Below are 23,994 nucleotides of genomic sequence, written 5' to 3'. Positions count from 1 at the left end.
AATTTTATCCATTTCACAAACAATTAGAATTAATCAGATGATTTTTTTTACAGAATGCTCTACATTTCTGCATAGAGGCCTATTATTAGCAATAGTCAGTCCTCTGCATAAATCTTCTGGGCAGCATGGCGTTCTTTAGGTTAGTTTAGTACATGGACATCAGCAGTCAAACATCAGCGTCCACATCAACAGTGAAAAGTAGATTTCAGGACGCTGGACTTCATGGCAGAATTGCCAAAAAAAGCTGTATCTCAGACTGCCTAATAAAAACTAAAGACAGAGATGGACAAAAGAGCAAAAACCATTGGACATTGGAAGGCCTGAAGAGCATAGTCATTTTCATAAACATTATTATTTTTAAATTTGACAATGTTATCATCTCCTGTTCTTTTGCTATATTTCATATTCAGATTAATTTTCATGTGTGTTTCCTTGGAAAACTATAAAAACTCTAAGTGATCCCAAACTTTTGTGTAGTGTACCTACAGTATGACAGCATCACAACCATGCTGATATACAGTACAACAGCACTCCCTCTCACGTGATATTGCTTATAAAATATGTGTTTTTTGCAGGTATGATCTTCTATTTTATTCCAACTACAGAGAACACAGCTGAGATAGGCTGTGTGGGCAGTGATGATAAAGGATACTCTGTAAATGGTAGGCCTGTGTGACTGCACTTCACTGGCCTTTTGTACTTCCCAATCACAGCTCCTGTGAAAGGGACGAATTATTTTCAACTACACTACAAACTGTATTAATATTCTTTGCACCAGGACACAACTAATAATAACATCCTTGTGGTTGGCTGATATATTTTAAATATATCTATGATTGCTTTTTTTTAGATAAAATCTTGAAAAGTAACAGTAGTAACAGCCTCTTTTGAATGACTGCCAAAAACAAACAAACATACTATTTAATATAAAAGACAAGATACTGAAACTTAAACACTTACCTCTGAAATGAACCATTGGGGGCAAGATAGTTTGTGGTAGTAACACTGTCAGGAATTGAAAACTATACACACCTGCCTAACTCCCACATATAAACACAGTAAATACATAACGGCTCTCACAATATAACTGCCGAGTCCATGAAGTGGTGTTGTTTATTGAAGGGTCCTGGTAATTAACCAGGACCTTAAAATACCAGTTAACTGTAAGAAATGTAGGAGGACATTTTTTAAAGAAATTATTTGCGTTTAAAGTTCAGCAAATTGCCTCTTTTTATTATCAGAGTCTGATAACAAGCTGTTTATTTTGTATATAACTAATGGATGTCATGTGATCCAGGCTCTTTGAAGTGCAGTGGCAACAGTTATATTGCATAATGTAGCTTTAAGTAATTTAAAAATGTGAACTTTCAGCCTTAAAATTTGCAGTTCTTGATCTGTGCCCATTATGGTGTCACACTCGAAAGCAAAGTTTTGGAAGAAGCACAGTGTACGGTTTCTTTCATGCTATAGACCATGTTAACTTAACTTTAACAGTATATTTATACTGTTTATATGTGACGTGAGAGAAGTTGCATTAAGTCACTTTCTGATTGGTTGGTGGGCGCCACACCTCCAGCCAGTCACAGTGGTTCATGAATAATTTTTCTGTAAATAGCAGGAAACAGGTGTTAGAGGACAGAGGGGAATCTGGGCTGAAGCCAGAGAAAGAAAACTTGATGAACTTTTGGTGAATAAACTGTTATGGATATGCTGAAAAATACAATTAGCATGTCAACACGAGTCACGACAGGTTATAATATCCTTTGTAAGATATTACTGATGTGTCAGATGGGTGCAGATATAGAGCAGCGTATCCTGGACTATGTTTTGCTGGAACAGGGCCCAGTGTTGGTTCTTACAGCTATCTGTCAAGAAGCTACCATGGTTAAACATACTGCATTCATACTGTGTTGTGTGTGAGTGCATGGTCAATACTTACGTAAGACCGAGGTCATTAGCACCATTCTGCTGACTCATACTTTTAATACTTTACACGTTTAGCTTTGGGGAGTATCTATTCTCTGATTCTAGCGCTTTTGGAAAAGGAAGTAAAAAGCTTTATAAAACATTTTGTTCCATTTTTAACACATCGCAGGCTGTGTGGACCAAACTAGTTCTAAGAAGTTCAGGATTAACTGATTTTGTTTGGGTAGAAATAGAGCTGGCTCTTGGCATAGGGCATGTAGACGTTGGCCTAGGGCCAGAATAAATCAAATCAAATAAATAATGATAATAATATTAATTTGCAGCCAGGTCTGTACAGATACTTCAGGTCCAGAGTCCAGCTCCAGAAACAGGTCTTAAATAAAAAACAAATTACTGAGCCAGGGTTCAGAGCAAAAGTCAGATCCAAATTCCAAATTGGCTAACAGAGAGGCTGTGTTTCTGGTGATTTAAGTGGGGGAAACAACGGTGCAAGATATATAAACAGAAGATATTGAAAAAATAAGGCATTTAAACCAGGATCACAAATCAGGGTTATGACGATATATTCTATTCTATTGCCAGGTGTTGTCCTTATGTCTGTTGTACAGTTAAAATGTACTCATCAAAGCCCAACAATAAAAAAAAAAAAAAAAGCTTCAATCGCCAGCAGCTTTTATTAACACAACAGACAAAAAGAAAAGTCATGTACACTTGAAACCATAGACTAACTAACTAAATTAACTCTAGGACTTACCTAATACACAGACAGTTATTCCAATCTCCAGTTTGCACTCAGAGGTTTGGCCTTGTCCATCTGCAAACACTGTGTGTGAAACCTGCCACAGCTGGCACACTGTATCTATAAAATGGCATTTCCTAAAAACATATTGTGTGACATGACTGAACTCTCTGGATCTGAATCTTACAATTATTGACTTCTCTGTTTAAAATTGTATCTTTTATAGAGTAAACTTCCATATTATCTAAAACATCCGCCAGCATCATGAATACAGTACTTTACCCAGTCTGTGAAGGAGAGTCCTGGTCCTGGCGGCTTGGATATTGGACATTGCTCAATTTGTCTCTGTGTTGAACACTGTTAAAGCTGACTCGCATAAATAAGTGGCTGCCTTCGCTTTTGTGGTCAGCTGTGAGTAAAAATGACTTCTGCCCGGATATCTGTCATTCTAATTCCTTCACCTTTCTCTTTGTCAGCTCGCTTTTCGGAGGGAAGTCAGTCCAAAAATGTAAGCACATGCAGGGTGAGCCATGTGTCATTAAAGATCAGACTGCTGCCCTGTGTGTCCATCAAGTGACAAATCATAGTGAGGATGGATGACAGCCCGACGTCTATTTTTTTGATGTCATGCGATCTACCCACATGCGATCGACCAGTAATACATATTACTGTTACTGTAATGTTATTGTACTATAGATGGGACATTTATGCAGAATCCAATATAACATTTACTAAGTTCTTTTATTAGCATGACACTGTCACCTGGAAGCCACTGATGCAGTCTAAGTGATCTTAGCTCACTCTGGTGGATGATTTAGTGTTGGCCCCCTAACATGAGAGGGTACCACAGACACAACCACTTCTGCGGTCTTTCTTTTCCATAAGGGTGAAAGCTGGACACCACATAGCTCTTCTTTGTTTTTTTGTTGTAGGGTGAAATGTGAAATGAAAGTCAATAATGGTAAGGGGTTCGACTAAGGGGCTCACATACTGTAGAATCCTCACTCCTTCTTTGTTACAGAGGCTCCTCGTCTATGTGACGTCTATTAATAAAAATAGAATAAATCTTAACTTGAAATACTGCCTCATTATGTCATGGCATAGACTCTGAAAGCATCCCTTCCTAGTTTATCACACAATATCACAATTCAGCTGTGTTATTTTATCTTAAATTAAAGACTTGAATTTTACGCATGGATTTACTCCACGCAAGGTCCCACTGGCTCTTCTCCATGATCCTCTGTGTATGGTTGTCCTGAGTAATTTTGGAATATTTAAGACTTAAGGAATCACTTTTATATATTTAGAGTATATTCCATATCATAAAAATCATGTTTTGTATTGGCAGATTTAAACAAAGGCTTAGAACAAAACTAGATCTTTTAAATTACTGTACTTGTGTTGGTTTCCGGACTGCTCTGATGAACGTCTGTGTAGGCCTGTATCATCAATTCTGAACCATTTACAACATACAAAGCAAAGGATAATAAGGTCCATGACTGACTACTTTTTAAAGGCTGACATCACCTATGCAAGATGTCACCACTACATGCAAATAAGTAAATAATAAAATGATCTCACACGTGACCGAAATGACCACTGTAAGGACATAATTAGCAAGTAGTACCACTGTAAGTTAGATTATACTCAACTGTCAACAGCTCAAAATACTAGGCTTAACTGAACTAAACTTAAGGACCTTAAGGTTAAGAACCTTCAACCCTGTCCAGCTCTCCTAGAGTAACTGGTCTCCTGGTTTCTCCTCCACACTCTTGAGACTGTGCTGTGCTGTAATCTCATTAAAAGTCTTTGAGCAGTGTATCTACAGTATATTATCCACTAGGTTAATGATAGCGTCACATACTGAAGCTTTGCCCTGTGGTGTAACCATGTGATGCTCCTGAACGTGGCACTATACGACACAATGGAAATGATGAAGGCTACGTGTCACATCCGTCGTTGTGACAACAATCAAATTCTTAATTACGGTTGTGGAAACATTACAATTTGATCTTTGGCATAAAGATAAAAGATTTCAGGTCAGGTGTTAAAAGATACAACGAGGACTTCCTGGAAAGTTCTTCACACCTATTCCAATGTCTTTCACCGGGCTTGAACTACTGTTTCTTGTGGGATAGTCCTGCATAATGTTGTCCTATCCAACTACCCCGTCTTCCTACCCGCAGACTTTTCGCTTAATATACTACATCATTGCTCTAGGTTCCAAATATTTATGTGCCAAGGTTATTATTGTGGTCACTATATTGTGGCACTGTGGGAATTGTCAGCCCGTACAGCACATTCTCATCAAATAACAACTTAAAGAAATGTATTCAAAACTGACACACATATAAACAAGTACACTTTGACTCAACAATGTACTGTTGTATTTTGTTAGAGGGTCAAGGTCACCAAGGTAACATTGCGTCTGTCACATTCTCATGGAGGCAGTAGCTCTAGAGTTGGAGGGAATATCACTATGGCACACATGTCCACATGGACCCATGCATGAGTGTAGGCAGACATCCATGCAAATTACAACTTCACTGGCTGGCAAAGGTAGTTTTATCATAATTTAGCATTGTCAGTATGTTTTAAAAAATTGATAAAACTAAATATAACTTACTAATTAAGTACAGCTGATTCTGATGAGTATGTTATTAGGTTTTCATGTATTAGGCAAAAGGCATTTGACAAATAAACATTTTGACACAATAAACACAGTTCATCTGGATGAGAAGATGGACGCTGGTGCCAAACAGCTGTCCAAAGTGTTGACTAGTTGACACTGCCATCCCTACAGCCATGAAAGATGTTACCAGGGTATTGACCAGAAACCAAAAGCAAGTTTATGCGTGTGCTCACACACAGCCTTTTTCTCCCCTCTCTCTGTGATAAGTGACGTCCATGTTCAGACCAAAGTTCCAGCCTTGCAGCAGCATTGACTGTTGTGACCTATATTCCAGGTGATAAAGCGCTCTACAAATAAATTTACACAAATACACAACTTTCCATGAGTGTTATATAACTCTCTGTCTGATTGGTCTGTTTTATACTTTGCTCTATGAGGACATTCATTGACAGTACTGTTACATTAACCATCAAAACGAAATGCCCAACCCCAACCCTGACCCCATAACATTACTCCAAAACCTAGTTCTAACAGAAACTATGTCTCAGAATGTGAGATCAGCCTCGAAGAGCACAAGTTGAATATTCCTTAGAGAATCAAACTGAGTAAGAGTGAAAGCAGGAGACTGGTGAGGGAGGCCAACAAGACACCTAGCTGAGACGAGAGACTCCACACTTAATACCCACATTCAGGTTTTTACGTTGCAGGCAGTTAAGGCAAAGGTTGCAGGGTGCAGGTATCAGCCAATGGCGTAATATGTTGACTCTGTCCAAACATGGATCCCTGATGTGCACGGTGCCTGTGATGTCAGTGAATGAGCTGGATATCTGGGTGGATTATGATTCTTTGATAACAAAGGTTCATGAAGTTTATGTAACGTATTTCAAGAGCTGAACAAAGGGGAGTTTGGGTGACAAGAACAACAAGTGAACTTAAAAACGAGAACGAGATGAAAACATCCACTCTTATCTTGCTTTTTATGTCTTTTTCTTTGACACATCACATATTTTCCTTACAGTGCTTATAATGGATGTTTAAAATGCTCCAGTGCGGCTTTAGTATAGCAGGATCCTTCAGTGACTGGAGTCACAAAAACTGGGGTCTAAACCCGCTCCTCATCCAGTCAGCATCTGTTCAATTCAATTCAATTTATTTATTTGTATAGCGCCAATTAACAACAGAAGTTATCTCAAGGCACTTGAGGTGTGGACACTGAAGTGGTGCCAGCCTACATATCTCTAGGTGTGAACCTGGACAATAAGTTGGACTGGTCAGTTCATAAGGCAGCTTAGCTCATTAGAAATCAATAATTTGGTGACAAGAAATGTCAAGAAAGAAGGTGGCAGCCAACAGGGGTGAGGAAAAGGAGGGTGACCTGAAGCAGGCGAGCGCCTTGGCGACACAGGTAACACACACACACACATCATATAGGGTAAATGAGGCTACGGGGGTGTAGATGAAGAGATAACAGCATGTGAAACAAATGAAACTATGCTGTTATTTATGTTTTGGAAGAAGCAGGTTGTCTGTGTTTCTCTCTTCCACACGTGAGCTGTTGTTTACAGATGAACAGCCATGTGTTAGTGGAGACTGCAGAGTCTCAGTTTAGCCCTGATCACAGAGTACAGCTTCTGTCGCAACAACAGACAAACACATTTGCGGTTGACATCAATAATATAGCACCTGAGATCCGGAAAATTCCAAAATAAAACCAGGATGAAACTAGAATGAAACCAAAGTAAAACAGATGAAGGCTTAACCTGGATGCTTTAGCTGTCCTCAGTTCTCCTGACAGATCTAAAAGCATGTAAATTCACAGCTGGAGAGGACAACGCCTGCAAAAAAGCAGACACCCATGACATCCCTTCAGACACTCAGGGTATTCGTGTTAAACATTGTGCTTGTTGTGTTGTCAACATTGTTTATTGTGTTGCTAGTGTTGTTTCTTTTTAATTCTAAACCAGGTGACCCGTTGCCACCCACCCCCCTCTGCTTCACTTTTAACCAGGAAGTCTACGGTGACTACAGGCTGTGACAAGTTTACTGAGCACTTGCTACACAACTCATAGCTTATTTTGTGTAGTATGTGTTTAAACTGAGATTTACAAATTCTAGAATTGCGCCACAATGCCATGGATACACTGCATGCAGAAATGTGTTTAATCACTGAAACAGGCCATTTAGCATCCAGCTGGTTCCATGTATAGTTTTATAGTTTGTAAGTTTTCTGCAGGAACAGGCTGTTGTCCGAAAAGAAATCACCAGCCCACACAAAATGTGTATAAATTCTACAGGACGCCAGTCACAAACAAACAAACAAAAAAAAAAAAAAAGACAAAATAAAAAAATAAATAAATAAATGAAACAGTAAAAAAAACACTCACATTTCTTGTTAGCATATTTATTTAATTGTATATTAAATTTATGGAACTATATTTATTATCTTGTCTTTTACATCTAATGATCAAAGATGTCAAACTGTAAAAAAAACAAACAAACAAAAAAAAAAAACAATAGTTCATAAAGTTTAATTTAAAAGAAAACAAATGTCAGTGTGGTGCCACAGCATAAATCATTTTAAAAACAAACATAAAAGCCAGAATCTTGTGATGTCACAGCATAAAAATATTTAAAAGCCAACATCAAAGCTAGAATGTTGTGATGTCACAGCATGAGGTGAAAGCCCACTGCCTTTTGAAGACTGACATTTGCAAGGAGTATAGTACAGGGAGTCTGCACCAAACTAAAGATGTCTGATTTGATTAAAGTCGCTTCGAGGAAAGACAGCAATGGCCTTACCGTCGCTGAACGGGAGATAATACTGCTCAACGTGAGTTTGGATGGAATCCGTTCAAAGATGGTAAAAGTGAAAAAGGCCATTGCAAGAAGAAAATATGTGATTCAACACCGTCAAAAAATGATTGAGAGAGGAAAACTCAACAGCAAAGAGTACACCAGGAGGAGTGAGGCAAAAGCTGCTGAAGCCATAGCAAATGTAGAAAACCTGAAAATGAAGAAACTACATTTGATGACAGAGATGGAGAACAACGCTAAGGAAATACTGGACATAAAGGTCAACATGAGCAAGGGCCGTGAATTAATAGAAAGATCTAAAATCTACAAGGACCTTTTGGACAGTCTGTCACCTGCAGACTGGCATGAGACAGTACAGAGTGAAAACCAAACGCTGGACACCGATAGCAAAAGTGTACAACACAAGGAGAAGAAGACGCTCTACTTTACTGATACTGAGCAAATGACAGATCTTATATCAACGATGGCAGAAAGGAGTGTGTATCTAATTAGATGCATCAGGAATACAAGAAAGGCATCAGAGGACATAGAGATTTCATCCGTTGAAATCCTAGGGAGAATTAAAGAGGAGAGTGCCGAAATGACACAGCAGTTTAATGAGTCGAAGGCCAGCCTTGAAGCGAAAAGGAAGCGACGTTCGACACTTTGCAAGACAATAAAACTCCACCAAAGGTTAAAACTTGAAGACCAGGACGCCGCCAGGGCCGCTGTGAACAGGAGGTTGTCACTTTTCCGTTACCGCAAGGCAACTTCTGTGACCGAATTTGATAAGATATCACACATAGAGTACATTTTGTCTTCACTCATCCAAGAAGCGGAGAATGTTCCTCAAGAAACCTTCGACACACTGAAGCAGTTAAGAGTGGTTGAGAGGAGGAACAGGCTCCATTCTGAAAGGCTTAGATTAGAATGGGAGAAACATTTAGAAAAGATGAAGAAGTGCGTGAAAAAAACCATGGGAGAACCACCTGTAATAATTGGAAAGAAGCTTCTGCCTAAATGTTTCCCCTTCGAACAGGAGATCGTAGTTGTTGAGGAAGAGGAACCTCCCAAGCCGCCAGATGAGATTGTTTGGGACGAACTGAAAAGTGTAAAGGTAGAGGACACCTTCATTGTAGCTCCGCAGACAAATGTCAGCAGTACACCTGAGGGAAAGGCTGAACAGGCGAAGCAGAAGACGGATGGGGAAAAGGCGCCTCGGTCTGCTTGTTCCCATGGACATAGAACTGCAAAGTCAGAGCAAGTGAAGTTGAAGACTCAGAAAAAGCCTGACAGGTTGTTCCCAAATGAGAAACTGAAGAATCAGGAGATGGGCGAGGGCAAACTACATCTCAAATACTCCCTGGCAGCTAAAACACCTCGCCTCCTGCAACGGGAAAGGGAGGAACGCTTTGTGACCATGAGGACAGCTGAACAGGCTTCTTGGAGGTGGAAGCCCCTCCATGAGCATGTTAAGTATGCCAATCACATAGCAGCAGAGAAACTACGACTTCAGGGACACCAGGCACAAACTTCCTTACCACCCATTTCTGAAGCAGCTAAAACCACAACAGCTGAAAAGAAGAAAAAAACGGTAAGGTTCAGTGACGTCGTTCAGACATTCAGCAGCTCCTCTCTTGATGGGGAGAAGCCAATGGCCAGTTATTCCAAACTCAAACAGGAGGCTTGCAACAACGTGGAGCTCCGCTTTGAAAAAAGCAGAAGTATCGACCAGCAAAAGTCCTGTCCGCCCCGACGACTTCCCCCCATCAAAAGTGCAGGTAAGCACAGATCCCGACACAAATGATCTGGACCTGCATCAAGCAACCCATCCATCCATCCATCTATAGAGATGGATGGATGGATGGGTTGCTTGCCATCCATCCATCCATCTGTAATGATGGATGGATGGATGGCAAGCAACCCATTCATCCATCCATCATCTGTAATGATGGGTGGATGGATGAGTTGCAACCCATTCATCCATCCATCATCTGTAATGATGGGTGGATGGATGAGTTGCAACCCATTCATCCATCCATCATCTGTAATGATGGGTGGATGAATGAGTTGCAACCCATTCATCCATCCATCATCTGTAATGATGGGTGGATGGGTTGCTTGATGCAATCCATCCATCCATCATCTGTAATGATGGATGGATGGATGGCAAGCAACCCATTCATCCATCCATCATCTGTAATGATGGGTGGATGGATGAGTTGCAACCCATTCATCCATCCATCATCTGTAATGATGGGTGGATGGATGAGTTGCAACTCATTCATCCATCCATCATCTGTAATGATGGGTGGATGGATGAGTTGCAACCCATTCATCCATCCATGCAACCCATTCATCCATCCATCCATCTATAACAATGGATGGATGGATGGATGGATTGTTGGGCAGCACAGTGGTTTGCACTGTCACCTCACAGAAAGAAAGTTAGGAGTTCAAACCTCACTTCCTTTCTGTGTAGAGTTGGCATGTTCTCCCTGTGCTGGCGTGGGTTTACTCCGGGTTCTCCGGTTTCCTCCCACGATCTCTTTTTACATCAATTTGGTTAATTGGCAACTCTAAATTGTAAACTCAACAAAATTTTCAAAATAAAATACAACAATTTCACAATAATCATTACAATAAAAAATTTGAACATTACTAAGGCAGAGGTACTGATTATTAAGATTCGGTGCACTGTGAATGGGCTACATATACTGTATATTAATGTAATGTAAGTGGAAATGTGCAAACAAACAGCACATAGAGAAGTATACATGAATGAATGAATAAGAGAAAAACCCAAAACATGGTATTGTGTACACGCCATAGACAGAATACCAGATTTCAATATTATAATTTAAATATGAAATAGTGACAGATGTTGATTCATAAGCATTTAAACTCAGCTATGCCAGTCTTGTGTGTAAACAAATGAATGTGCCAGCTATGAAAAGCTAATAATGTATTAAATCAATGGGTTTTGCAAACCTAATGTGACAACTGTGTTGATGCCCCATGTGTAGTTTTACATTTAAAAAAAAAAAATGTGCTGACGGTAGTGCTTATGAGACAATAAAAGGATTTCAATAATTGTGCAAAACAAATATTTATACTTACAGGCACTAAACGCTGTTACAGAAATCACACAGGTGACCTGTCAACAATCTAACAGGCTGATAAGCTAAAGCGTTACAAGGTTAACAGGGTAATAAGTAGGAAGTCTACAGTCAGCATTTTTTTTACATACAATTGCAGCTCAAAGCAAACTCATGTGAGAGCTGGTATCAAGCTGGTCTAGTTGGTCTAGGAGAGTCTGCAGCCAGTAAGCACAAGCACATAAGTAAGGTAGGGAGGGTGTCTTCAAACTTCTAATCAGTCAGTCTGCCTATTTAAAGGGGGAATCACTGAGTTATCACTGTGCTGTTTGATGTGTACCACAATACACATGGACCGCAGAGAGCTGAGGAGAGCGTTACCGCTTTTACATTTATGGAAAAACATGTAAACATGAAAAAGTGTATGAGCAGCACCACAAACCCTTTATGATCTGTGTCACCCAGATTGGCTCAGTTTTTGTTTTCTTTTTGATACTGCAGGTGTAGATATATGTGAGCAGTGGGGTGAGAGGCTGATGATTCTCTCTGGACATCGCACCACATGCTGCCGCCTGTGTGTGTAAGCAGGGTTGTTTGTCTCTGTGTGAGTCAGCCCCTAAGAACATTATGCAGTTTAGATAATGAATAGATGATGGACAGATGGAAGTGTCTTTAAGTAAGTAAGTAATTCATCCATCCATTACCTCTGTCGCTTATGCTGATCATGGGGGGGCTGGTACCAATCGCATTTAGCTGTTTACCATCCCTGCTGAGTGGTGCATTTATATGCGAGTGGATAGACTAGTTATTTTTTTCTTGTTGGGCACACACACACATGCATACACACACACACACACACACACACACACACACACACACACACATGCATACACACACACACACACACACACACACACACACACACACACACACACACACACACTCACACTCACACAGATTCATCCCACAAAGTATCTTTAATATTGCAATAACATTAACAATGAGCAGGAAAGTTCACTTCATTTTTAGGATGATTTAATTTTATAAAAATAAAAGTCCTTTGATGTGAATACTTCAAATATACAGTAAATGCAGGCACCAAGTGCACACTGAGATCTGTGAACATACACAGTGATTCACATCATACTGCACAGTACAACAGGATTTTTACATTTTGTCCAGTCTAATACACACATTGCAGTTTGGATCGTTACAGATCCAAGAAAACAAGCTGATTACAGTGCTTTTAGCACACGTTTAGCAAGGTTCATTAATGGTAACTATTCAACGGTGTAACATTCTAGCTAATCCCTAATCCTTGTGTGCTTTCAGTAACTGAATAGCAGAACATGTGCTTGTCCTACATCTGCGACTAGCACACAGGCCACAAAGCTCAAGATCGCAAGGTTTGCATAATCTCCCCAGTGACTGATTCACACTAAGAGTAGACCCGTGAAGCAAAGAGAGGCACTTTAGAGTTTCTGAGGAAAACCTGCTGGCATCTTGAAACCTTAAGAAGTGACAGAACTAGCTGAACAGCACCAAAGAAAGGAATCAACAAAACAGGCGTTTCTCCACGTGAGGTAAAGGATGGAGTCACACAGCTACAATGCTCCAGTTGGACTTGCTTGTTGATTTGAATGTGCACTCAGGATTGTGAAGAAACTTGGACTCTGTCAGTCTGTGAAGCTAAACATAATGCATGGTTGTTTAACCATCAATCCGATTCATCTCTCCATCTCTCTGTCTAGACGCATCGCTGCATCTTTTACTGTCCGCCATCTTGACTTAGTGTTGTTCTTCTCTCGCTCCCTCTCTCCTTTTTCTTTATCTGTAGCACACATGCAAAGAAAACAGGTGGAAATACATAGAAGAAGGTTCAAACTCCAATCAAGGAAACTCCCAGGCCATAAAGGACGCTGATGCTGGGCCGTCTCTGTCATCTTCTGTGGTCCCCTATGGTCAGCAGCTTGTGGTAACAGTTCTGGTCCCACAGTGCCCTGCCTGCAAAAGACAGTTTGTGCTCAGCTTGTGAGCTTGTTTGTGTCAGGCGTCGTCAGGTCGGGGCTGAATCACTTGGCAGTGCGGTGGACGGCAAGGTCTAGTGGCTCCCTGGAAGGAACACACCAATCATCTGCCTCCAGACTCAGCTTGTAGTGGCGCAGAGCACTCTTGTTAAAGACTGGCAGCCTCTCCACAGAGTCTGTAGACAACGCCTAGAGATGGACACAGAGCACAGACATTATCATTGGGAGGAGTGACTCCACGTTTGTTTCCTGCTTGCAGGTTTATTTGGGTTTCCATTGGTCTCACTCTGGATTTGGGCTCCGATCTTTGTTTTTTAGTGTTTTAAGGCCATTTTAAATTCATTTATAGTATATCTGCCATCAGAAGAACTAAGCTAATTAACTCATTTATTTAATCTAAATCTGGATGATAAAAGCTGCAATTTTACAGTTTTGCAGGTAAGACTAGGCTATTTAATGAATTGCAATCAGACCTATATACATGTTAAGCAAGATGTTTGAGCAACGTGTGTGCGCACTGCGTGTACGTGTATGTGTTACCTTCAGGTGTATGACAGCATCAGTGCCGTAACCCTCCATAGAGTAGAGCTGCAGGTCTCCCTGGAAGTAGCGAGCGTAGAGACGAGAGATGGGCAGACCATAGCCAAACCCAGCCTACACACAGGCACAGTAGAAAAACACACTTCAGCTCCTGCCTGGTGTTAATATTGTGTTTTAACAAAAATATAGATGAGTGGTGTGGTTTTATGTGGTTGGCTCACCAGTGGGGCTCTGTGTTTGTCACCTATGGAGGGCCTGGGAGCTGTGGAGTACATGTAGCTGAACAGACGCTCTGTCTTCCTGAAGGGAACACCGCCTCCTCTGTCACTCATCTGGAGAGAGACGGATAATATGGAGAGATGAACCCAGAAGTGAGGGCTAAATAGCAGTGACAAAAAAAAAGGATCTAACAATTAGAAGGTGGATACCTGTGTGTGTGTGTGTGTGTGTGTGTGTATGTGTGTGTGTGTTTGTGTGTGACTCCACCCTTATTATCCACATTCAGGGTTTTACGTTGCAGGCAGTTAAGGCAAAGGTTGCAGGCCAATGGCGTACTGTGTTGACCCTGTCTACATGTGCACGGTGAGTGTGATGTCAGTGAATGAGCTCAATATCTGCGTGGATTATGATTCTTTGATGATAACGAAGGCTCATGAAGGTTATGTAACCTAATTTAAGAGCTGAACAAAGATTAGTTTGGATGACAAGAACAACCAGACAATGGGTGGTTTTCAGAACGAGGAGGAAACTGTCACATCAGCGTGGATATAATGTAAAATGCTGATGTGGTTTTAGGATAGGCTGAATTAGAATGTAAAAATTCAAAAGATCTCACGCACCTTGATTGACAGGTCCTCTCCACCAAGGGCGATCATGACTTTGATAGGGGGGAGGGTCCTGCTGGCCTCATGGTTCTCAATGGTGGCTCTCATGGCATTCTGCAGAGATGAAAGAGGGAACAGGTTTATTAGCTGCTGAGTAGATTCACTCAGACGTTTTATTAAAATGTATGTTGCATCATCATTTATTACCTTGAACAGTTCAAAGAGCATGTGGTACAGGTGAGATGGGATGTATGAGATGTGGATGGGCTCTCTGTTGTTGTGGGCTAGATGACAGGAGACAACACACATCAGTCAGCGCTCTGTTTAGACACACACACATCAACACATAATGTGTTGCAGTGATTTTTGTGCGCCTCACCATTTATCTGCCTGAGCTCCAGCTCCGGTGCTCCCAGGTAATACTGCTCACACAGCAACTTAGCGCTCTCATATGCATCTGGAGAGACAGAAAGAAAAAACAACTCTATTCTATTGCCCTGTGTGCACATGATGAAAAGCATATAAAAGATAAACACGTGTGATAAATTCGAGGCTATCATGAATGGAAACATTATGGTTGTTGGACTCCAACCCTCTCTGTTCAAACACAGAAACTGGGCCAAGCTGGACGAGCAGCGTGCTAGCTCTAGTCCTATGCCTTCAAATCTAAATTTCAATCAAATCTGGTCTGTGTTGTATAATAATTAGATCTATATGTGAGACCTTTGACAGCAGTTTTGCACCTGAAAATACACACGTTAATATAGGTTTATCTAAATAGTCATATTATTATGCACTCTATTACTGCAGATCAATAATTGATTTTTTATTTCTTTATTTCTTAGCATTATCATTTTATAGAAGAAATAATAGCAGTCTACACACTGCCTTTATTATTAGTATTAACAACCAGCAAAGTGCCTGTCACTCTCTCTTTCTCTCTCTTACCTCGTGCGACCTCTGTCACGTCACACTTGGAGTCAATGCAGCCAATGGTGTTGGGGTGGGCGGGGTTTGTGCTGCCGTTAAACACTAATGCTGCAAGAATGTTAGGAAATTATTAGTTAGTGAGTTATTATGTTGCCTGCTACAACTACAGTATTGTGTGTGTTTGTTTGGAATAATATGCCAGTATTGTGTGTGTGTGTGTGTGTGTGTGTGTGTGTGTGTGTGTGTGTGTGTGTGTGTGTGTGTGTGTGTGTGTGTGTGTGTGTGTGTGTGAGAGCTCACTGTGCTGATTGATGAGCATGCGGATGGAGATGCGGCTGGTGTAGAAGCGGTCCAGGAAGTATTGGATGTTGTGATTGGTGACGGGGTCCTCCTGGCCGAAGGCCTCTTTGTACTCGATGACACCCTGAGCCATGGTGGGCACCACCTCGTTGTGCCGGTTCCTTATGGCCTCCAAGACTTCCACAAACCTGATGATTTGGTTGGTGGGCAGATGAGGGCGACCCGAGATGAGAGGAGAGGAAGAAGACAGCGGTGAGGTTAGAGGAAGAAGCAGTCAAAGCGGCTTTACACTGTCCAGTTCCAATACTACGTAAGATGTGTTACACTCACATCTCAAGGACTCTCTGCTCATCTGGGCTCTTGTCCAGAAACTCCAGGATTTCCATGAGACTCTGGATGTACCTGAGAGAACACAAACATAGGAGAGTCACTGAATAAGACTAGTCACTTTTGTATGTGGGTCTAAAGTTAGTTCATTTCTGATCTATGATGATAACACTGCTGCTAAAACTGTGGAACAAACATTGACTTGGGTCAATGGTCAAGGCCACTTTAACCTCATGTTTGTCCCGTTCTACAAGTGCAATGCTAATTAAGTTACATCTTATTCTTTTATTGCCGGTACATTGCACTGAGCAAGCAAGAAACACAGAGAGAGAGAGAGAGAGAGAGAGAGAGAGAGAGAGAGAGAGAGAGAGAGAGAGAGAGCGAGAAAGAGAGAGAGTGGAGGAGGAGGAACTGTGGACGCGCATGGAGTGGAGAATGTAAACACTTCCATAGGTCACTAGTCACTACATGTGGAAAGGAAAAATAGTGCCAGCGTGACCTTGTTTACGTGATATATGTGCCGCGGCCATGTTTAAGGAATCTGAGCTGGGTGTCATCTGACACTGAGAGGTGAAACTCAGTGTCAATAACTTCCAGAAACTTCATTAACACATAGAGTCAGTCAATCATGTTTACATCGGTGGACATTGTACGTCACTTGTAGGACCCTTGATACAAAAGACCATTGCACTGCAGATTCCATCTCAAATTTGCCTTTTCATGACCCCACACTCACCCCTCAACAAAAAGAGAGAGAGAGAGAGAGAGAGAGAGAGTTTTCTGCCAGCCATTCTTAGAAATGTCCCAGTACGATGTGTTCCAGTGCGAGCAAATCATTTCAAATAGAAAACCAAGTTTCAAATCTTAAAGTTATGCTGCGATTTCTAAAGAGAAACCCCACACTACAGATGCTTTGACTTTTTAACAAAATAAGTTGCAACACATCAAAACACAGATGATACAGTTCACACTGCATTCCTTTACACTGCACTGCTCAAATGCGACTGGTTCACTTTGTAAAACTGTATTAACTATAGAGAACAAACAGAAGTTACTCTTTCATTGGGAATAACACTGTGTTGATCTCTTTGTCGGTTCTGAACATGCAGTTCTCTTCAGCTGCAACAACAACCAGGAGAGACGAGGAAAAAAGGAGGAATAGAAAGGCGGGGTAAGAAGAGGAACTGGGACAAAGTTCAGTCAAACTCCCTCCTCCCCCTCTGCCCTGTTACATAATCTGTAAGTATATTTGTGCCGACACTGTAATGTCGCTCTACTATGTATAGCAATTAAAAAAGCCTGCAATTCTGAAAAATAGGGAACTACTCTACTCTGGTGTGAATGCATAGGTGTTTGTCTTCAAATGGCAAAGTGGCAGAATCTGAAGGGAAAAGATGAAGATGTCAAAGGTCACATAAAGATCCTGTTACGTGTCACTTAGTAAGTGTTTTAGAAACATGTTGGACATGTGCAGTGTTGTAATGTGAAGAGGATCACGACTTCAAAGTTCAGGACCGCCGTCAGTAAATCAGTCACCAGACAATCAAATGCAGAACATATTAATCAGACAGTATCCAGAGGTCTGCCTCTCTGTCTGTCTCACCAGGTCTGCAGCAGCTGGACGGACGGTGTGGCCAGCAGCTTGTCCGGCAGCAGGTTGATCTCTTTCATGATGTTGGACAGACGCACTGGAAGCTCCTGGCGGAGGAAGACGAACGACGTGCGCTCACAAGCGTTGGTTGAACCTGGAGGACAAGACACAATTAACCGCAATGAAAGTTTTCTGTGAAAAGTCACAACAGAGCAGTGAAGATAATCAGAACTGCAGTTAATTGCACTTGGTTTTGTTTTTTGACTGAAAAACTGCAACCCCCTCCCCAACAGCTTCATCACCATCAGTAGGCCACAACTTGTTTTCCCCACTTTAAACCAGCCACAGCTAGCTAAAGGAAGTCATGGCATGACACATTATCACATCAACATGTCGAACCGGTTACTTATTAAACACTCAGCAGTCATCTGGGGTCATGTTTTAAAAACAAATGAGCCATGATTTGCCGCCACTTGGCTGCCATCATCGTCTGCTCCGCCGTCACCATCGACTGCATTAAGAGACGCTGATGGGGACTGAGAGATCTCGCTGATGAGGTCACACGGTGAGATCAGGTCAATGAGACGTGTTAGGAAACCTTTAACTGGCTTAGAGCAGGTCCTGCTGATAACACACTGACCTCTGGAGCAACCATTTACTGCTCAGTGCACACTGGGCGTAACAGCCCCCGTGTGTAAAGCTTTTAACACGCCAGTGGTTACATCTGTCACTTGGTTAAATAAGGAGGTTTACAGAGGAAGTACTAGTTACTGCAGTCTTACTAGAATAAACAATGAATCTAAACTTAATGTATCAATAAAAGAACAGCAACATGCAGGAAAGTAGTGTAACTACAGTAAGAACTGTGGATAAGTACAGTACATACAACTTGATGTTACTTTTTATTATACTGCAGGAGGAAATGAAGTACTTTTACTCTATTGTGTTCTTCTGACTCTGTTTGCACATGTACATCCTTAATAAAAGAGCAATCCATTCAAAAAGTGCTGATGTATCACTTTGTCAGGTGGTGTAAATCAGCTCCACCCTCACCTGCTGCCATCATTTGAATACTGAATTTAAAAACGTGTCACACAAATCCAGCCCAGGGGACTTTTTAGGCAAGTAATTTGGCTGGTGTACTAATACTACTACTACTACTACTACTACTACTGCAGAGAGAGAGAGAGCACTCACCAAAATCCAGGAACTGCTTCATTGACAGAGGAGAAGGAGAAAACTTGGAGAAGTGATCGATGTGTTTGGGCACGTTGGCCAGCGCCGCAGCCTTCATCAGGGAGCGCACGAACTTCATTTTACTGGTCATCCTCAGAGCTCCTCTTCAGCAGGACACTGCATTCAAAACCAGGACGTCAAATCCTCCTCCTGACGGTAAATAGCGATCGTGAACTCGGTGGAAATGTGCAGCTCCGCACCGGACACTTACTTAATAGACGCTGTGAGCCAATGGGAGAGCGCGATGGGCGTCAGCCTGCGGGTCCTGTTCCGAGAATCCCACCTACTGGTACTTCAGGAAGATAGTAAACAGGGAGAGACGCGTGTCTGTGCGTGTGTGTGTGTGTGTGTGTGTGTGTGTGACCGGGTCAGATCGTGTTTTATGTAACGTTTCCTCTGACAAACAGCCTGAATGGAAAACAGAAAGTAGTTATCAGGACGAAGCAAAGACGAATAACACACACTGACAAACGTTTGGACACACTACTCCTCTATTTTGATCAGGGGTTTGTAGGGGCCCACATATGAAGTCAGATTTTTGCATTGAAGAGTCCTCTTCCTTTGCAGACAATAAAAAAAGGGAAGGTTGATGCCCTTTGGATCTTTTTAATGCACGTTTGCACCAGGTGAGAACTGTAGTGTTTGGTCTCCATCACTTATTTCCCTCCAAGAGATACCTATCTCTGAAAGGTCATTATGGTGAAGTCATGTGGGCCTTTGTTTTGGTTGTCATGCTCCGTACGCTGTTTTCAACTGTATTTCCTACGGTGTGGAAGTGCACCCTGTCTACTCTCAGCCATCTGAATGGTGAAAGCAGGCAAAAATATGGGGATAAAGCTCACAATTGAATAGACGACCCACATTTTTTTCTCCCATCGCATGTATTCGGATCTTCTGAAGTGAGATCCAATAAATGAGCCATGTTCCCTGGGTCAACAAGGAAGAGTTGTGACAGCCAACATGTTCACATTTGTCTAATAAAGTCTCTGCTGGCTCAGTTGTCCCTAAATATCTGTCAATGACAATGTCTTCTTTGTGGAGCTACAGGTGTGCCAGCACCTGAGATCTGAAAAACAACGCAAACAGCAGAACAAATGGAGACTCAACCAATATGGTCGACAATGAGAAAAACCCACAGGCACCTGGGAAGTTGTATTAAGCCTGACTGGACAACGTTGTGACACCTATCCTTTAACGTACCGTATTATTCCACAATCTCCGAGGAGCATGTGATGCAGTATGATCCAGATAGTGTTTGTTAATGCCCTGTTTCCCTCAGCATCAACACATTAGGCTACTACTCTAGGTGCAGTTCACCTGTTAATATTGGTGCAATGAACATGAAAGAACACTCAGCTCACATTTGCTCCCTGCAATCATTGTTTTACTATGTAATAAAGGTGAACTGACCACAGCTGTTACATATTTTGTGGTTCCCAGGGTTACCTGCTGACCCTGCACTGGGGGTGAATTATTAACATAGTATGCAAACTAAAAACAGGAATACGTCAAAAGCTCGACCAGTTAGAATGATGATATGTCCCAGTTGTTGACTGGTTTTCAGATCCCCCAACATGCATCTTAAAGTGTAAACACATCCTGTTCACATATACCGTGCCCTATAACGATACAATATGTATCTTGCAGCTGAAAATACCTACTGTACAGGTTATTTGTGCCTTTTTTACATTTGCTCACATTTGATCACTTGCTTTACATTCTCTCTGTGTCCCTCTCTCTGACGTATATATGTGTGTGCGTGTGTGTGATAGGCAGTAGCAGCTGTGATTGTATGATGCACGTTCCCGGCATGTGTTTTCCTACAGAGGAATGTTCTCTATCAGTTGTGAATGTTCTGCGTGTGTCTGGAGACACTCTAACTGTCACAAACACCCCTGTTGTTACTCCATGAGTCGGCCGCATCTTTCTAGGTACTCGTTCATCACAGTGCACGTCCCAGTTACAAACAATACATCATTATGTTAATATATTGATATCAGTCTATATGGATAAGCATTAGGTTTGGCTGTGTCTCTAAATCTTGTCGTTGCTGTTGGTGGTGGTGCATGTCAAACTATATAAATATTATATTTTGCGTTATTCACTATGGGGATAAAGCCACAGCAATAAGTGCATTGAGGTGTTTATGGAAACTTTTCCCCTTGAAACTCTTGTTATTTTACATGTTATTATTGCCCCTCGGAGCATCTCCCTGCGTCACACAGCCGGCCCTTCAGCATCCCAATATAGCTTGTTTACAGTGTGGAGGCTCACGTAAGAGGGTGACAACAGAGTACAGTTTAGATCACTGCCAGACACTCTGCACACACTCACATACACAATGTGTGTGGCGTCGGGAATCAAGTTCCCACTTCTGAGTAGAATATCTTCACAGGGGGAGGTGGAGATTGGAATATCCAGTGTGTGTGTGTGTGTGTGTGTGTGTGTGTGTGTGTTGCTATAGATGGTGTTTTCCTCACTACGACACGTGATGAGTGATGTTGTACCAGTGAGTGATCACAAGGAAAAGTTTGTCTGTGGTACATTGTTAAAACATCAACAGATAAACAAACACGTGAAGGAAAAACAAAACAAAACATAACACACACACACACACACACACACACAGCAGAGACAGCTGAGCTGCACTAAGGCATCATGTTGTCAGATAAACATGCTACTTTACAGTCATCTATTTCACCACAGCCATTAAAATAGTTTTAAAAGTTACTCTTTTAGACATCTTGACTGTCCCACTGTGGGGTTAGCCTTAAAAAGTTCTCATGCTAATAGTAGCCACGTTAGCCGTTTAGCATCACCTTATAGCTAATGTGGCTACATTTAACAAGCTAACCCAGTTAAAAAAAAAAAAAAGACAAAACACTGTTTAAGTCACAAACCGTTCAAATCAGTCTGTCTTTGAGCTTCAGCTCTGAAATGAATCCAGCAGCCACAAATTGTCAGAACTTCGCACACACACACACACACACACACGTGCGTGTTAGCTAATTTGGAATTACTTTCATATTGTTGATGCTAAACATACATTAACTTTATCAATTAAAAAATTCTCCTATCAGTGCTGCATAGCAGTACAGGTACTGTATTGTCAAGGTCAATAATTTGTTACTAATACCTTGTATTTTTTCTACATTGTGTACTGAAGCTTGTTTTAACAGCAGGATGAGATTTTGGTCAAACTTCTCAAAAAACTTACATGTTCTATTTTTTCTGTGTTTGTTGTTTATCTGATATTCCGCACAAACCAGACCTTGTCATCATATCGTGCCACCTTGCCAAAACCTTTTGGCCACAGAAAATATTCTACCCTCAGAAATTTTCTCCATTTCATCTTCTTTTAGAAAAAACGATTACTGACTCAAGCTACTTACTAAATAAACTGCTATTTTACCAAAATGACCCGAATGACCCTAGGAGCTATGTTGCCGGGGGCTTAAGCCCCTGGTAGGGTCTCCCAAGGCAAACAGGTCCTAGGCGACGGGCCAGACTAAGAGCAGTTCATAAACCCTTTATGACGAGTGAAAAATCAAGGTGGGGTACGTCGCCCGGATCGGCGTCACCGGGGCCCCACCCTGGAGCCAGGCCCGGGGTTGGGGCACGTAGACGAGGGCCTGGTGGCCGGGATCTCTTCCGGCCGGGCGCAGCCCGAAGGAGCAACATGGGACCGACTTCCCGTAGGCCCACCACCCGCAGGAAGGCGCATAAGGGGTCGGTGCAGTGTGGATTGGGTGGCAGCCGTGTGGAGGTGCGTCGACAACCCAATCCCTGGACAAGGAATCTAGCAATTGGGAGAAAATACAGACACCTGTTTATTTAGTTGATAGACTAAATTCAAATCTTTTACAAACCTTATTGTTGTTTTAAAAACTTAAAACACAAATGTTACACTAAAGAAAAAGCAGTTGAGAAAAAGCTTGGGATGCATAGCGACGGTAACCAAGGGGACAGGGCCCAGCAATGGATTTTAAATATTGCCAAAGTGATGTCAGGTGGAATTATGCTACCAGTAGCATGTGCTAACAACCAGGTTAATGCAAAACAAAAGCGTCTAGACAAATCAGTTTGGTGTGGAATGGCTGCAGCACAAAGATCTGTTTTGTCCAAGGCTGACTGGGAAAGAATCCAGTCTGTGTTAAACCAGCCCAAGGTCAAAGTGCACACCAGGCAGGAACTGATAGAGAAAAATGCCCTGCTTCAATTTTCCAGGGTGGAGAATAAACTCAACAAAGTCGGACTGAGAAAACTACATGCAGCAAAAACACTTGAGCGGCAGGCAAAGGAGGAATATCTGAACCAGATCGGCGCAGAGGAGGCAGAGCTGAAGAAACAACAACAGCAGCAAGTGGTCGAGAGAGCCAACGTAATGATGTTCAACCAGAATGGCTGCGTTCGAAGATTCCACCGTGCGCTCCAAACGACGCATGTGCAGAAAGAGAACGAGGCGCTGATGAAGTTTAACCAAGAAAAACAGAGAACTGTTAAAGCACAAAAAAGACAGAGTGAAGAGGAGCTGAAGCGCGGACAGGTAGAAGCTCTGAAAGAGGATCAGGAGAAAGCTCATCAGAAGCAGCTCTCCGACCAGGCTGTGGCTGCTTACCAGACGGAGCAAATGAAGGAGAAGCAGCAGCTGAGACAGAACGAGATGAAGCAGGAAAAGGAAGAAAGAGAAAGACTCAGACACCTCGATGAACTGTATACACAGGAGCAAAGAAGTGTGGCACGGAAACAAATCGAGTCAAAGAGAAAGTACTTGGAATGCCTACTGGGGGACATCTCCAGTAGAAACCTCCAGAGAGAAATGGAGGCACAAAAACTCAACATGGAGGAGCAAGAAAGAAAAAAAGCCCAGCTTAACTTAGAAGAAAAGCTGCTGCAAAGAACAAACGACCAAGCAGAAAAGTTCAAAAAACGCCAGGTACCAATAAAAATAGCAATGGAAAAACTGGCTGTCAGGATGAAGGAGCAGGCTGCTGCTCAAGCTCGAAAGGAGGAGGTGAAATTTTTAAAGGA

General features: G+C 41.9%; 2 protein-coding genes across 2 annotated transcripts; one reads left to right on the top strand and one right to left on the bottom strand.

Moving 5' to 3' along the window:
- The first annotated feature begins 7,899 nt into the window (after positions 1-7,899).
- LOC113160740 lies at positions 7,900-9,909 on the top strand. Its single transcript, XM_026358148.1, has one exon. It carries the CDS (start codon positions 8,047-8,049, stop codon positions 9,895-9,897), a length of 1,851 nt encoding a protein of 616 aa, XP_026213933.1. The 5' UTR covers positions 7,900-8,046; the 3' UTR covers positions 9,898-9,909.
- A 2,297-nt stretch (positions 9,910-12,206) lies between these two features.
- On the bottom strand, positions 12,207-19,171 carry LOC113158843 (pyruvate dehydrogenase (acetyl-transferring) kinase isozyme 2, mitochondrial-like). Its single transcript, XM_026355125.1, has 11 exons — positions 18,925-19,171; positions 17,740-17,881; positions 16,140-16,211; positions 15,810-15,997; positions 15,528-15,617; positions 14,959-15,036; positions 14,787-14,863; positions 14,595-14,693; positions 13,977-14,087; positions 13,756-13,869; positions 12,207-13,404 (listed from the first exon to the last, which is right to left on the bottom strand). The coding sequence occupies exons 1-11, from the start codon at positions 19,052-19,054 to the stop codon at positions 13,261-13,263; spliced, it is 1,245 nt and encodes a 414-aa protein (XP_026210910.1). The 5' UTR covers positions 19,055-19,171; the 3' UTR covers positions 12,207-13,260.
- Positions 19,172-23,994: the final 4,823 nt, after the last annotated feature.

The sequence above is a fragment of the Anabas testudineus genome, chromosome 8 (genome assembly GCF_900324465.2).
Source record: "Anabas testudineus chromosome 8, fAnaTes1.2, whole genome shotgun sequence".
Taxonomy (NCBI): domain Eukaryota; kingdom Metazoa; phylum Chordata; class Actinopteri; order Anabantiformes; family Anabantidae; genus Anabas; species Anabas testudineus.
The sequence above is the reverse complement of the archived record's forward strand: the minus strand, read 5'-3'. Positions and strand labels throughout refer to the sequence as shown.